At 53.2% G+C, this 15,537-nt stretch overlaps 1 protein-coding gene across 14 annotated transcripts in view; it reads left to right on the top strand.

Moving 5' to 3' along the window:
• Positions 1–1,766: 1,766 nt before the first annotated feature.
• The window catches only part of Dnm2 (dynamin 2), a 71,080-nt gene continuing 57,309 nt past the window's right edge, over positions 1,767–15,537 (top strand). For 4 of the 14 annotated variants that reach the window (XM_070002254.1, XM_070002250.1, XM_070002249.1 and 1 more), the window contains exon 1: positions 1,771–2,167. In XM_070002254.1, the coding sequence (XP_069858355.1) occupies positions 2,007–2,167 (161 nt within the window). In that variant the 5' untranslated portion in view covers positions 1,771–2,006. Of the gene's footprint in view, positions 2,168–15,537 lie in introns of all 14 variants that reach the window. The other 10 variants (XM_070002260.1, XM_070002259.1, XM_070002257.1 and 7 more) reach the window with 6 other exon arrangements.

The raw sequence follows: 15,537 nt of genomic DNA, 5'->3' as shown, positions 1-15,537 counted from the left end.
GTCCATTTAAGAAATCTTGTCTCTTGTCTCCTATTAACTAGCAAAAAAGTAGGAGGTGGAACTGTGGCTAGCCTTGAGCACAAAAGTTAACAGCACCCAGGCCCTGACTTAAAGCCTACCAGTAAAAAGTAGCCATACAGAATTGGGATGTGGAAATTCAGCCTTTAATTCCAGCTACTTAGGAGGTGGAAATGTGGAGGATCGTTATTAGAGGCCAACTGGGAGAAACAGAAATCCAGTTAACAAGCTGAGTGTGGCAGCGTGAATCTTTAATCCCAGATACACAAGATACAAGGGAGGTTAGGCAGTAGAGGCTGGTCCTAAGCAAAAACCACAAGACTTTATTTAAGGGGGGGAGGGAGGCATGGCCCAAATGGTAGTGTTTAACAAGATTCAGTTCAAACCCCGGTACCCTCAAAAACTAAAAGAACCATCACCGGCGAGAGCTTGTGTTTAGCATGCAGAGACCTGGGAGAGGGAGAGAGATTCTAGTAGCAACTGGTGATGGAAACAAGCCAGCACTGATCTGTGGGAGCACAACCAGGAGCCCTTTTCCTATGCACCAGGCCTCCCAGAACCTGAAGTGAGCACTCATGTCGCCATTGGCAGGAGCTGAAATAGGAAGTAGCTTGCCCAAGGTTAACATCAAGAAGTTACTGCTGTCTTGGCGCTGGTGGCTCAGGCCTGTAATCCTACTACTTAGGAGGCTGAGATCTGAGGATGATGCTTCGAAGCCAGCCCAGGCAGGAAAGTCTAGGAGAATTATCACCACCGAACCACCAGAAACCGGAAGTGGCGCTGTGGCTCAAAGTGGTAGAATACTAGCTTTTGAATGGAAGAGGTCAGGGACAGTGCCCAGGCCCTGAGTTCAAGCCCCACGACTAAAAATAGTAACAGCTCTTCTTTGTGTCTTGACTCTCGGCACGGGCCCTCTACCACTGGGCCACATCCGCGGCTCAAGCCTCGACTTTAGTCTCCTCTCCCTAGGAGACATAAATCTTGCTTGACTCAACTTCTGAGCGTCTTGGTTCTCCGCGTTCAGAGCGTCAAGCAGGCTGGGAATGACGAGGCATTCTGGGACATGGAGTTTCTATAGAATCCCAAAACTCACACGTGACAGTCACTGGGTCCCACCACGAGGGGTCGCCTTTCGGCGAGCATGGCGGATCTTAACCTGTACTTCAGAAGACTAATACACAACAATCACCAGTTTAGAATGGGAGTTTCTTCAGAAGACAGTAACGCACTACAATCACCAGTTAGAATGAGAGTTCCTTTGATTGACAGATACAGTTCTCAATCAGAGTCAAGATTGGAACGTTGAAGCTCAGCCTCTTTTGCCTTATTGGCTGTAGAAGCGAAATGACATTTATTTCGACCAATAGAAAAACTTTAGGGAACTAGATAGCGTCAAGTAACAAACCAGAGTTTGAGGCTCGATCTCTAAAATCATTGGCTATCTTTCAGACTGGCAGTTCTGTCTGCCAATAAACCCGTGGAACTCCATGTTGGGCGGAGCCACCATGTCTTTTCTCGAAACACCGCCTCCCGAGCCTTGACAACTCAGTTTCTATTCCTACTGGCTGTCACGCAAGAGTGACGGCTCTTTCCTCCAATGAGCTCGCGGAACGGCCCCTCGGAGGAAGGCTTACTCAGCTGTAGGCCTTCATTGGCTCACATGGGTGAGTGGCAACAGTGTGGACCAATTCAAGGCGGCTTTAGATTTTTTTTTTTTGGGCGCAGCCTCCCCGCCCCCCGCGCCGGGGCGGGGAGGTCGCTCCGGTCGGGTGTCGCCTGAGAACCGGATGAGGCGGATGAGGCGGCGACTGTGAGGCCGAACCGGGAGCTGGCGTCGTCTCGCCGAGTCCCGGGGACGGGTCGGGGTGGGGGGAAAGCAACGGCCACTGACGTCGCGGGGCCGGGTCGTTGAGGAGAAAGTCCGGGAAGGTTAGGACACAGGCCGGGAGCGCCGGGCGCTCGGGCGGAGGGGCCGGACCGCCGGCGCCATGGGCAACCGCGGGATGGAAGAGCTGATCCCGCTGGTCAACAAGCTGCAGGACGCCTTCAGCTCCATCGGCCAGAGCTGCCACCTGGACCTGCCGCAGATCGCCGTGGTGGGCGGCCAGAGCGCCGGCAAGAGCTCGGTGCTCGAGAACTTCGTGGGCCGGTGAGCGAGCGCGGCGGGCGGCGGCGGCCTAGGGCGCGGCGGGCGGGCGGCTCGGGCATGGCGCGCCCTGCGCGGACGGCGTAACCGCGGCGCTCGCGTGCGGGCGGGCACCGGGGAGGCGGGCCCGGCCCCGCGGCGGGGCGGCGACCCCGCACGGCGGACACCCCCCGCCCCTCGGCGGTGCGTGTCGCCCCGGCTCTCAGCAGTGACATGATTTTGGGGGGTTCTCGGTGTTACGGAGTCCGATCGGCTCTGCCCGTGTCTCCGGGGAGCCCCTGGGGTGTCTTCGGGGGGTGACTGCCGCCGTCTGCATGGCGGTTCGTTTATCTGGAGCCGCGCCTCCCGCCTCCTCACCTCCTCCTCCACCCCCCACCCCAGCCCCGTGCCCCGTTTTGTTTTGTTTGGTTGCTTGGTTCTCCTACCGTTACCATTTGGCTGTCCATCTGTCCAGACCCCCACCCGGAAGTCCCCTGCTGCCTGGCTAGCTGTCCCCAGTGACCTCTGTGTGCTGTCGGGTCGCCCATCTGTGCCCCCCCAGACTTTCTAAAGCTTAGCGGGGAGACCTTGTGTCTGATGGCCCCCAGCTAGCCTCCACTGTCACCCTGTCGCTGGACTTTGGGGTGGCTGGGGAGATCTGGCTTGTCTGGTTCTCCTAGGCTGGCTTTTCCCTCTCCTTTCTGCCCCCAAAGCTGGCTCTTCCTTGCTTACAAGTGAATCCATCTTGTCTGCCCACTCTTAGTGTCTACCCATCACTGTCTCTCTCCCAGGAATGACCAGAGAATGGAGGGGGGGGGCGCAAGAGAACCAAAAGAGTAAGCTTGAAAACTTTTTTCCTCTCCTCAGTTGGAAGTTTGAGCTCAGGAGAACTTTCTAGAATCCTGTCCTGGACCTTAGCACAGCATCCCAGGGTCTGTGAGCCACAGGAGTTCAGCTAGCAAGGAGGCTCAGCTAGGAGCTTCTCTCCGTGGAGCTGGTGTAATGGGCCTCTTGCCTAGTTGGGCCTGGATAGCAAGTGCTGGGGTGCAGCTCTTTTTCTCTTGGGGAGAGCAGCCGAGGAGAAGCCCTTGTTGCCCCCCTCCCCCCCCCCCCAAAAAAAAAAGCTATCCGGCAGGCCAGTGCTTCTCCCGGGCTGTTTCAGGGATTCAGGAAGTGGATGAATGAGTGCTGTCCGAGTTGGTTCACCCCCTTGCCCTTCCCCCTTACTGCTGGCCTCTCCCTCCCAAAAGGGCGGGCTCTTCTATTCCAGGAAGTCTTTGGTGTGGCTGCCAATAGATAACATCCCCATCCCCTGAGCCGGCATTCCTCTTCCTAGTTATTGGTCGTCGGCGGTGACATTCACCCTGGCGTCTCAGTCAGCTCTTTCTCGTGGGTGGCACCGTAGAGATGGGCCAGGAGACTGAGCAAAGCCATCAGGCTGGGCGCCCAGCCTTGCTCCTGCCTTCCCACAGTCCTGGGTTGTTTTTTTTTTTTCTTCCTCCTCTTTGCTGTGCCAGGCACACTGCCCTGAATTTACTGGGGCAGAAAGGTGCCAGGGGTACAGGCAGCCGGGCCTGGCGGGGGGCCCCTCGGCCAAGGGCTGCTTTCCTTCCTACCCAGGCTTGCCGTGGGCATCGCACAACTCTGTGCTTCATTTGCTTGTGTGTGGTGATGGCCCTGAACAAGAATGGGAAAAGGAGGCGGTGACACCGTGCATTGAAAGTGCTCCCTGGTCAGTGGCGCTGTGCTCCCTGGTCAGTGGCGCTGTGCTCCCTGGTCAGTGGCGCTGTGGCTCAAAGTGGTGGAGCACTAGCCTTGAGAGAAAAAGCTCAGGGGCAGTGCCCAGGCCCTGAGTTCAAGCCCCACGATGGACAGAAAAGGAAGAGAAAAAAAAAAGTGCTGCCTTTGGTTTGGCATGGAGGTGTATGCCTGTAGTCCCCAGTTACTCAAGAAGCCGAAGCACAGGGATCTTTTGAACCCTCAGGCTAAACCTGGGAAAAAGCAACACAAGCAGCACCAAGCAAGTGCCAGGCCTTCAGTTCAAACCCAGTACTGCAAACACACAAGAGAAATTGCTTTAAAAAAAATGCTTTCTTTTGCCTGGGCAGTGGTAGCTTACACCGGGAATCCTAGCTACTTAAGGAGGCTGAGGTCTGAGGATCACAGTTCAAAGCCAGCTCGTGCAGATAACTCCTTGAGACTGATCTCCAATAATCTACTCTGGAAAAAGCTGGAAGTGGCAAATTAGCTCTAGTGGTAGAGTGCTCGCCTAGGGCAAAAGAAGCTCAGGGACAGGACTGCGAGTGTGGCTTAGTGGTAGAGTGGTTGCCTGGCATACCTGAAGCCCTGGGTTCGATTCCTCAGTATCACATAATCCGTAAACTCCAGAAGTGGCGCTGTGGCTCAAGTGGTTAGAGCGCTCCCCTTGAGCTGAAGAGCTGAGGGACAGCGCCCAGGCCCAGAGTGCAGGCCCCATGACTGACAAAAAAGAAAAAGGAGGAGAAAAAAGTTGACTTTGTCAAGCATAGGTGGCTCACACCTGTAATCCTAGCTACTCAGGAGGCTGAGATCTGAGGATCATGGTTTGTAACCAGCCAGGCAGGAATGCGCATGAGACTGTCCATTTCATCACTAAAGAGCTCGAAGCGGAGCTGTGACTCTAGTATAGAGTGCTAGCCTTCCAGCACAAAAGCTCAAGGACAGTGCTCAGCCCCGAATTCAAGGCCCAGAACCAGCGCGCGCACACACAATAACAAAAAAACAAATCAGCAATGCAGGGCTTACAGAGCAGTAAGTAGAAAGGCCTGCTCTTTGAGAAAAACGGAAGTTTGTTTGTTTTTAATTTCTGGAATGCAGGTGAGAACCCAGCAGCAAAGCTTTACCAGCCCGGGACGGCAGGCGGGCGGTCTTCCTTCCTTTTTTCTTTTCCTCATTACGTAACCCAGGCTGGCCTCAAACTTCAGATCCTCCAGTAGGGAGGATGGAAGTAATGGGATTTCAGCTGTGCCCTACTGGACCTGGCTTGGGCCTCTGAATTCCACTCCCTGGTTCTTCTTTCTGAGTATTTGGCCGAACTGAGGCCACAGTGGAGAACCTTGTTTCCTTCCTCTGTTGTTCATAAACATACACAGGCAGGCGCCCTGATGCCTTCAAGAGGGTGTGTGTGTGTGTGTGTGTGTGTGTGTGTGTGTGTGTGTGTGTGTGTGTGTGTGTGTGTGTGTGTGTGTGTGTGTGTGTGTGTGTGTGTGTGTGTGTGTGTGTGTGTGTGTGTGTGTGTGTGTGTGTGTGTGTGTGTGTGTGTGTGTGTGTACAGACCAGGTCCCCAGGGCTGTTTGCTTTCATTGCCTCTTCCTTGTGGATTGTCTGAGAAAGCTGGTCTGCAATGGAAAGGGTCCAGTGAGCTCTGTCCTGGTTTAGGGGTTACAGAGCTGGTCCTCTGATTTTCTATTTATTTATTTTTGGTGTTGATTCTGGGACTTGACCTCAGGGCCCCTGAGCTTTTGTGTTCAAGGCTAGCGCTCTACTTGAGACACAAAGCACCACTTCCAACCTTTTGGAAGTTTATTTGAATTTCACAGACCTTCCTGCCTAGGCTAGTTTCAAACCTCGATCCTCAAATCTCGGCCTCCTGAATAGCTAGGATTACAGGCGGGAGCCACCAGTGCCTGGCAAAGAACCCATACTCCATATCATTGGAAGGTCTTTAGAGTTTAGTAATGAGGTCCATAGCCCTCCCCCCCCCCCCACTTGGCTGTACTGGGTTTGGTGGGGTGACTTTGGTAGCTGGCAATAGGGACTTTGGGGGGGATAGTACTGGGGGCATAGTTGAATGACACTTCTCACATGCAAGGCCTGAGGTTTTATTCCCAATTAAGAAGTGGGAGTGTGGCCGGGCACCGTGGCTCATGCCTGTAATCCTAGTCAGGGAGCCTGTAAAGGAAGGAATTTGGCAGGATGATTGGGAGTCTGAGAACAGTCTGGGCCGCACGGAGACGTTCTATGTGTCCCCCCCCCCCCCCCCCACCTCCCCACCAAACTAGAAAAAAGGAAGTTTTGCTAGTGGTCACAGCATGGATTAACTTTGAGGTCACTGTGCTAAGAGAGTGGAAACAAGCAAGGAGCTCATGCCTGTAATCCAAGCTACTTAGGAGACTGAGATCAGAGGATCTGAGGAAGCCAGTCACCGGGGCAGGAAAGGCTGAGAGACTGTTATCTCCAATCAACCCCAAAAAGCCGGAAGTGGAGCTGTGACTCAGGTGGTAGTGTGCTAGGCTTGCACAAAAAAGGGTCAAGGACAGCGCCCAGGTCCTGAGTTCAAGCCCCAGGACTGGATGAGTTAATGGTTCACATACCTGTTCCTGAACTCCGCTGGATTATTAGAATGGCTCTACTAGGCCCTGCCTGCTCTGGAAGCCTTGGAGTTTGAGACTTTTTTTGGGGGGGGGGTCTGGTCGTGGGGCCTGAACTCTGGGCCTGGGCGCTGTCCCCCAGCTCTTCAGCTCAAGGCTAACACTCTACCACTTGAGCCACAGCACCACTTCCAGCTTTTCTCTTTTTGCTTATGTGGTGCCGAGGAGTCGAGCCCAGGGCCTCAGGCATGCAAGGCAAGTGCTCTACCACTGAGCCACCTTCCCAGCCCCGAGTTTGAGACTCTTGACTTGTCCACCCTGACCCAGCAGAGACACCTTAAGAATGGGGAGAAGCTGTGTGCCGATAGCTCACGCCTGTCATCCTAGCTACTCAGGAGGCTGAGATCTGAGGATCGAGGTTCAAAGCCAGCCCAGGCAGGAAAGTCCTTGAGACTCTCATCTCCAGTGAACCACCAGAGAAACAGAAGTGGCGCTGTGGCTCAAGTGGTAGAGCGCTCGCCTTGAGCTGAAGAGCTGAGGGACAGCGCCCAGGCCCAGAGTTCAGGCCCCACGACCCACAAAAAAGGGTGTGGGGAGAGCTGATTTTCTGTTATCTCAGTCCTTTCCCCCCAGGCTAGCCCCCTGGGAGAGGAGAAGTCACCTTTGAAGCAGAAAAGGAGAAAAGTAGTAGGAGCTGGTAGGAATTACAGAAAGAAACCAGGAGAACCAGGGTACCCTTCTCTAGGCACCTGAGAGCTCCCTCCTGATTGGCTGCTTAGCCCTGCCCTGCCCAGCAGGCAGCTTCTGCTCACCTGGAGGGGCCGAGTGCTCCCAGGGACAGGAGCAGCTGTGAGTAGCTTGTGGCGGGGAAGCAGCCTGCCTGGGCCTTGGCAGGCGCTGGGCAGGTGCAGGTTGGCGCTGGGCAGGTGCAGGTTGGCGCTGGGCAGGTGCAGGTTGGCGGCCCCTGGCTGCATCTCGAGGGCTGGTTTGTCCCCAAATGCATCTCAGATGTTCAGACCACTTTGGAAATGATGGACTTGGTTTCTGTCAACTTTCCTTTTGGGCAAAACCAAACTGCAGCCTGTGTGTGTGTGTGTGTGTGTGTGTGTGTGTGTGTGTGTGTGTGTGTGTGTGTGTGTGTGTGTGTGTGTGTGTGTGTGTGTGTGTGTGTGTGTGTGTGTGTGTGTGTGTTGTTATTGGTCGTGGGGCTTGAATGCTGGGCCTGGGCGCTGTCCCTAAGCTCTTCAGATCAAGGCGAGCGCTCTACCACTTGAGCCACAGCGCCACTTCTGGGTTTCTGGTGGTTCATTGGAGATAAGAATCTCACAGCCTTTCCTGCCCGGGCTGGCTTTGAACCGCGATCCTCAGATCTCAGCCTCCTAAGTAGCTAGGATGACAGGCGGGAGCCACCAGCGCCTGGCACCATAAGAGTTTTTTAAGAACTCGGAATAAGGAGTTGGGTACAGAATGGAACCCCGCCTCATTTGCATTTGGCCCCAAGCCACCGCTGCCAAGCTTTTGCCCGATTTGAATGAAAATGCTGAAATTATAGGCTCCTCAACAGCTGGACAAAATGGGAGCATCCGCTAAGCCCTCGTTTACTGGGGCAAAGCCAAGAGCATGCTGTAATTAGGTCCTTTATTGTGTCAAAGCTTTGAGAAAAACGCAGGCAATAATGAGGTACTTACAGGGCATTAGCTGCAAGTCTGAATGAAGGGGAAAAAAGTTGCCTGCCTCCCGGATAAGATGCACATGAGAGAAAGGACTCCCACTTCCGGGTGTATTTGGGGTTCCTGGGCAACCAGTTCTTGGCTGGGGGGTGGGGGTGGTGTGGAATCCCATGGAGTCGCTCTCAGCTTGAAAACCTAGTTGCAGGGAGGTGGTGGATAAACAGCATGTTATATGCTGCTGTACCTTTATGAAAGAATTATTTTCTAGCCGGGCACCGGTGGCTCATGCCTGTCATCCTAGCTACTCGGGAGGCTGAGATCGGAGGATCGAGGTTCAAAGCCAGCCTGGACAGGAATGTCCCTGGGACTCTTATCTCAATGAACCACCAGAAAACCAGAAGTGGTGCTGTGGCTCAAGTGGTAGAGCACCCATCTTAAGCTGAAGAGCTGAGGGACAGCGCCCAGGCCCTGAATTATTTTTCTTCCTGTCCTCCTGTGGCCTGGCTTTCAGCACAGGTAGAATGGGCAGGTGTGGGCCTGGCTCTTGGGAATGGAGCCCAATGGTGGACCTGGAACTCCAGGACAGGACCAAATCCATACGTAGAACAACTTTTGGTTTTGGGGGGAGGGGTAGTCCTGGGGCTTGAACTCTGGGCCTGGGCTCTGTCTGTGATCTTTTGGCTCAAGGCGAGTGCTCTATCCCTGGAGGCGCAGCTCCACTTCCAGCTCCTTGTGGTTAATTGTAGCTCAGAGTTTCGCAGACTTTTCTGCCCAGGCTGGCTTCAAATCACCCTCCTCAGATCTCAGCCTCCTGAGGCGCTAGGATGACAGGTGGGAGCCACCAGCGGCCGGCCGTGAACAGCTTTGGATCCTGCAGACCCTGTAAGGTTATTAGCTGTGTGTTCAGCCCTGAGTTGTGTCTACTTTGAGCCAGGTGTTGGAGACGCGGCAGGGCGACTGAGCTGGACAGAGAATGGGTAAACAGGTGATTGAAAGAATACTCTCAATCATAGGCAATGAAAACAGAGAGGGGGGTCGTGAGAAAGAGGGGCTCCCCCGGTGGGTGCCCTGCACTTCCGCCTGCCCTCAGAGACAGCACAGCACCCACGCTCCCGTACATGCCTGGCCCACCAAGTGCCCGCTGATGATTTGGGATGACCCAGGGGGCACACGAGCATTAGAAACTGCCTGTCCATTGCTTGTGTTGCCTGTGAACAGTAGCGCAGGAAGACAGTGTAAACGGAGAGACACAGCTGATGAGGCTGAGCAGTACCAACTGCCTTGTCCCATTCGCCTAGACTCACCCAGCAGCACCACTGTCAGTGTGGAGTCCATCTTGCTGTACCCCGCTCCTGGATTTGTGCACATGCTGGTGCCTAGAGAAAATACATCGCATTTTTGAAAGGATTGCAGTTCTTTTGTGTTGGTTTTTGCTCAGTCCTGGGGCTTGAACTCAGGGCCTGGGCGCTGTCCTTGAGCTTCTTTTGCTCAAGGCGAGCGCTCTACCACTTGAGCCACAGCGCCACTTCTGGCTTTTTCTCTGTGTGTGGTACTAAGGAATGGAACCCAGAGCTTCATGCATGCATGCTAGGCAAGCACTCTACCACTGAGCCACCTTCCCAGCCCAAAAGGACTGTGTTTTGTTGTTGTTGTTGTTGTTGATGATGATGATATAGATGCATCTTCTTAAACTGTGTCACCCTGGTTATGTCATTCAAGAGCTAGTTTTCTACCTTGCACTAGTGGCTTAGGCCTGTTATCCTAGCTACTTAGCAGGCTAAGATCTAAGGATCGGGGTTCAAAGCCAGCCCAGGCAGGAAAGCCTGTGAGACTCTTAGCTCCAGTTTACCACCAAAAAGCCAGAAGTGGAGTTGTGGCCTAAGTAGTAGAGTGCCAGCCTTGAGTAAAAAAAGCTCAGGGACAGCATTTAGGCTGTGAATTCAACCCCAAGGAGAAAACACACACACACACACACACGCACACACACACACACACACACACACACACGGTTTTTCTTTTTTTTTTAGACTGGCAAAACTTCTATCATTCTATTTTAAAGAAAGATGTTTAAAAACAAAACAAAATACAAGTTAGTTGCTTCATGTTACATTTCACAACCATTATGTTAAATGTTTTCTTTCTACAGAAACAGGGTCCTTTATGTCACACCTGATTTTTCTAACCATGCAGCACTCCTGAGAGATCTTTCTTTTTATTTATTTATTTTTTTGTCGGTCGTGGGGCTTGAACTCTGGGCCTGGGCGCTGTCCCTCAGCTCTTCAGCTCAAGGCGAGCGCTCTACCACTTGAGCTACAGCGCCACTTCCGGTTTTCTGGTGGTTTATTGGAGATAGGAGTCTCACGGTCTCTCCTGCCCGGGCTGGCTTTGAACCGCGATCCTCAGATCTCAGCCTCCTGAGTAGCTAGGATTACAGGTGTGAGCCACCAGCGCCCGGCTCCTGAGAGACCTTTCTATGTGGCTACAGCTGTAATGGCAGCTCAGAGTAAAAGGCAGGAAGAGAGCAGGTCTCAGCACTGGTGGGTGGTCTGTCCCCGTGTGCCATGTCCACAGAGCCCAAAGGCCTCACTCCCAAGGAGGAAACACGAAAAAGAGCCACTTGTCCACGGACACTGAGGTGTTGAGTGGACAGACTGGAACCCAGCACCGTGGCTTTCATGGGTGGCCTTAGGCTGCACTGGCTGGCCTGCGCCTCACCCCTGGCTGCGTCATCTTTTCCAACCTTTTACCTCGGGCTGGGCTCATGCCTTGGCATCTTTCCCGAGTGCCAGGCCCTGAGGTGTTGTGTTTGTTGTTGTTGGGTGGTAGTGCGGGGAGGATTAGACTCAGGGCTTGGTAGGCAGGTGCTCAGTCACTGGAGACACACATCTAGCTCCTTTGTTGGCATTTTGCTTATTTCTCAAGTCCTTGGGACTCGAACCTGCACATAAACCTTGACATCTGGTTCTTCCTGTATGTGTGACTGGTCACGCATGGTCCAAAGACACCTTTGTCTGTGTTTCCACCTGGTGGCCCTGGCTGTTCCCATGGTAACCACAGTAACAGTAATGGGCTAAGAGGAAATACCGAGATTCAGCTGCAAGCCTGAGATCGGACAGCGTCAGGGTCTCTCCGAGGGAGATAGGGCTGGGGGGGGGGGTTCCTCCCTGAGCTGCCCCCTCCCTGAGTCCTGCTTCTTGGTTGGGGGCACCGTTGCTTGTCTGTGGAGAGCTCGCTGTGGCCGGGCTGCAGTGGCTGCCACCTGCCATCCAGCTACTCAGGAGACTGAGACCGGAGGGTCACTGTGGTTCCAAGGCAGCCTGGGAATGAAACTCCACGAGACTCTTTTCTCCGATCTACAACCAAAAAGCCAGAAGTAGAGCTATGGCTCAAGTGGCAGAGTGCCAGCCTCGGATGAAAAAACAGAGAGAGACCCCGGGCTCTTGAGTTCAAGCCCCAGTATTGGTACTCTCCCCCCCCCCCAAATAAACCTCAAACAAACCAAAAGTGGCCCCACTCTGTTGACTGTGCATAGAGGCCAGCAGTGGAGTCCAGGACTCTGGGAGCACCCCAAAACCCCAGCAGAGGACAGCCACTTGTCCCCTGATGCATTTTCCCAGCATCCTTTCGGGCTCGCAGGCTGGCGGGTGAGCCACATGACAGAAGCCATCACAGCTGCCGGACACCCGCCTGCGGGCGGTACGCCCTGGCACGGCCAGGCCAGCCCTAGAGGAAGCCCCCGAGGTGGACAGGGGACACTGTCCCGTCTGTGCTGGCCACGAGACTCTGTCTTCTCTGTTCATAGACAGGGTCCTGCTAGAGGCTGGCAGCCGGCCTGCCCTGGTCCTGCAGCGTCCTGCCAACAGTCGCGCTGGGGCCTTTGCCTAGGGGATTTCTGGTGTCTTGCAGTGTAGCTCAGGCTGGCCTAGAACTCACCATCATTCTGCCTCTGCCTCCTGGGGTCACAGGCACTTCCCCCTGCCTTGTTGGGTCTCTGCCTTTTGGAATTGCAGAGCCGTGGAGTGGGAGGAGGGGCAGAAATCAAGCATGCCTGGAGCACCCTCCGCCCCCCCCAGCTGTGATGGCATGCTGTGGTGTTGGTTGGTGTGTGTCTTCTTACGTCTCAACTCTGAGTTCCCCACCATCTGGCTGAAGCCAGTCGGACTCATGCCCAACTTCTGTGACATTGGCCTTGGTGGTGCCACTGGCCCTGGGGTGTCTGAGGCTCAGCCTGGCTTCCTGAGGCCAACAGCCCCCACCTGGAATTTGCTCCCAGCACTGGTTGAAAATGGATGCACCAGCCTCATCTGTGCATGCTTGCTAGCACTCTACTGTGGTGAGATTTATTTGCTTTTTTTGTGCCAGTCCTGGGACTTGAACTCAAGGCTGAGCACTGTTCCCGAGCTTTTATAGCTCAAGTTGTCTTGGTGCTCCACCACCTGAGCCACAGCTCCACTTCTGGCTTTTTGCTGGTTACTTGGAGAGAAGAGTTTCATAGTTTCCTGCCCTGGCTACTGGCTAGCTTTGTAGATCCTGCAATTTCAGCTTCCTGAATAGCTAGGATTACAGGTGAAAACTTTTTTGACAGTTGTGGGGCCTGAACTCTGGGACTGGGCGCTGTCCCCCAGCTCTTCAGCTGTGGACCAATGCTCTACCACTTGAGCCTCAGCCCCACTTCCAGCTTTTTCTGCTTATGTGGTGCTGAGGAATCGAACCGAGGGCCTCATGTATGCAAGGCAAGCACTCTACCACTGAGCTTCTTTTTTTTTTTTTTTTTTTTTTTTGTTGGTTATGGGTCTTGAACTCTGGGCCTGGGCACTGTCCCTAAGATCTTTAGCTCAAGGTGAGTGCTCTACTACTTGAGCCACAGTGCCACTTCTTGTTTTCTGCTGGTTTATTGGAGATAAGAGTCTCACAGACTTTCTTGCCTGGGCTGACTTTGAACCGTGATCTTCAGCTCTCACCCTCCTGAGTACCTAGGATTACAGGCCTGAGCCACTGGCATCTGGCCCCCTCCCCTCCCCTCCCCTCCCCTCCCCTCCCTTCCCCTCCTCTCCTGTTGTAATGCTTGAACTCTGAGCCTGAATGCTGTCCCTGAGTTTTTTTGCTTAAGGCTACTGCTCTACCACTTTGATCCATAGTACCACTTCCAGTTTTCTAGTGGTTTATTGGAAAGAAGTCTCATGGATTTTAAGTAAAGGAATTAACTACTTACTATAAATATAAAAATAAATTACTCTGAAAGGAAGTTCCTGGAGTCAGGATTCTGAGCAGATCTTTTTCTTGTGTTGTCCTCCTTTCTCCTCCCTTCCTCTGTCCTTCCCTCCCTTCCACCTCTTCTCAATTCCTTCCTTTTCTGCCTTTCTCTCTTCTTTTGTCCAGGGATTCCACGTGGGCACCACTGTGCCCAGCTTTTTCCCTCTGTTTCTCTGTGTGCGTGTTCCCTGCCCATCCACCCAATGCCTTGTAATTCTTATCAGGAGTCTCCTACGCCCTGGGCAACTCCACAGTCCAGACTCCATGGACTGCCATCCTAGTTACTCAGGAGGCAGAGGCTGGGAGGATTACAGTGTGAGGCCAGCTCAGGCACACGGAGCCCTCATCTCTCAATCAGCAAGCCAGGTGTAGTGGTGTATGCCTGCCATTTAGGCTACATGGGGGTTAGGTCCGGGCTGGCCCAGGCAATAACGCAACACCCACTATGAAAATGAACTCAACGCAGCTAATAAATGAGGTGGTTCACGTCTGCCTCCTAGCTGCTCTGGAGGCTGAAATCTGAGGATCAGGGTTCGAAGCCAGTAGTCAGGAAACTCCGCGGGACTCTCATCTCTAAGAAAATGCCCAAGAAAGCCAGAAGTGGCATAGCGACTCAAGTGGGAGAGAGAGAGAGAAGAGAGAGAGAGAGAGAGAGAGAGAGAGAGAGAGTGTGTGTGTGTGTGTGTGTGTGTGCACGCGCGTGTCTGTCTGGTACTGCTCACAGCTCATCAGTTTTTCTCACCACATCCTCTTTCTGCCCCTGGATATCACGTGGCACTTCCTGGCCACGCCTCCTTACCCCCCTCAGCTCGTCCTGACCTTGGCATCTGTGGACCGTCTCTCACTCGGGGCTTATCTGCGCTTTCTCACGGTTAGCCCGGGGCTGTCAGTTTGGTGCAGAAGGTCACGTTAGTGAGGCGCCCTAGTCAGGAGTCCTGGAGGTCGGTATTAGATCCATCAGCCGGCAGGACCTGCCGCCACCTGCGTTCTCCCCGGAAAGCTACTGTTTGCTTTGCATATTCCACTTAGGAAGCCAACAGGTTTCTGTTTTTTGTTCTGGTACTGGTGCTTGAACTCAAGGTCCTGTGCTTACAGAATCACACCCCAGAGCCCTTTTTGCCTTTAGTTGTTTTTTTGTTTTTGTTTTTGTTTTCAGATAGGATCTCAAACTTTTCCTTGCACTATCTTAGGCCAAGATCTTAGGATTACAGGCACACGCTCATTTCCCCACCTTGTGTTTTCACACTGGAACCACAAGGCAGGCCTCACTGCCTGCCAAGCATTTACCAGTGAGCTAAGGTCTCAGCCCCGACTTCGTTTTGGTTTGGGTTGGTTTTATTGGGTTTTCTATAGGAATATCCACATGTTCTAGTATAATGGCTTGGAAATACCATCCTTTCTCCATTGCTCAGCCTCAGTCAGAAACTCATCAGCATGTTCCTGGAGATTATTTCAGGCTTGGGCCTGGGGCTCCTTGAGCCCGGATCTGGGAATCTGTTTATTTGTCCAAGCCCAATTTCTTTCTCTGTCTCTCTGTCTCCCTGTCTCCCTCTTTCTCCTCTCTTTTGCTCTCTTCTCTTTCTCTTTCTCTTTCTCTCTCTTGTCTGAGCCTGGACTCAACCTGGGTATCTGATGTGTTTGCTCATTGGCAGGTGCCCTGTCACCTGAGCACGCCGCCAACCCCCTCAATCTCTCATTTTCGGTAGCTTTGTGGTCAGTCTTAAAATTAAGCTGTATAAAACTCCTTTGATGTTTTTCTGAATTATTTTGGCTATTCTGGAGTATTAAACATCTATATTTATATATTTGTATATATATTATATATACTTAAATCTATAATCCTAGCAACTCAGGAGGCTGAGATCTGAGGATCAAAGTTTGAAGTGAGCAACCTCTGCGGGGAAGTCCATGAGACTCTTCTCCCGTTAACTACCAAAGAGGTAGAGCACTAGCATTGAGCAAAAAAACTCAGGGACAGTGCCTAGGTCCTGAGTTCAAGCCCCAGGATCAACACACACACACACACACACACACACACACACACACACACACACACACACACACACACACACACACACACACACACACACACGCATGCACGCACGCACGCACACACACACAC

This window comes from Dipodomys merriami, unplaced genomic scaffold (assembly GCF_024711535.1).
Source record: "Dipodomys merriami isolate MVZ:Mamm:240054 unplaced genomic scaffold, mDipMer1.0.p SCAF_6, whole genome shotgun sequence".
Taxonomy (NCBI): Eukaryota; Metazoa; Chordata; class Mammalia; order Rodentia; family Heteromyidae; genus Dipodomys; species Dipodomys merriami.
Note: the sequence above shows the minus strand (reverse complement) of the source record. Positions and strands in the feature narration are given on the sequence as shown.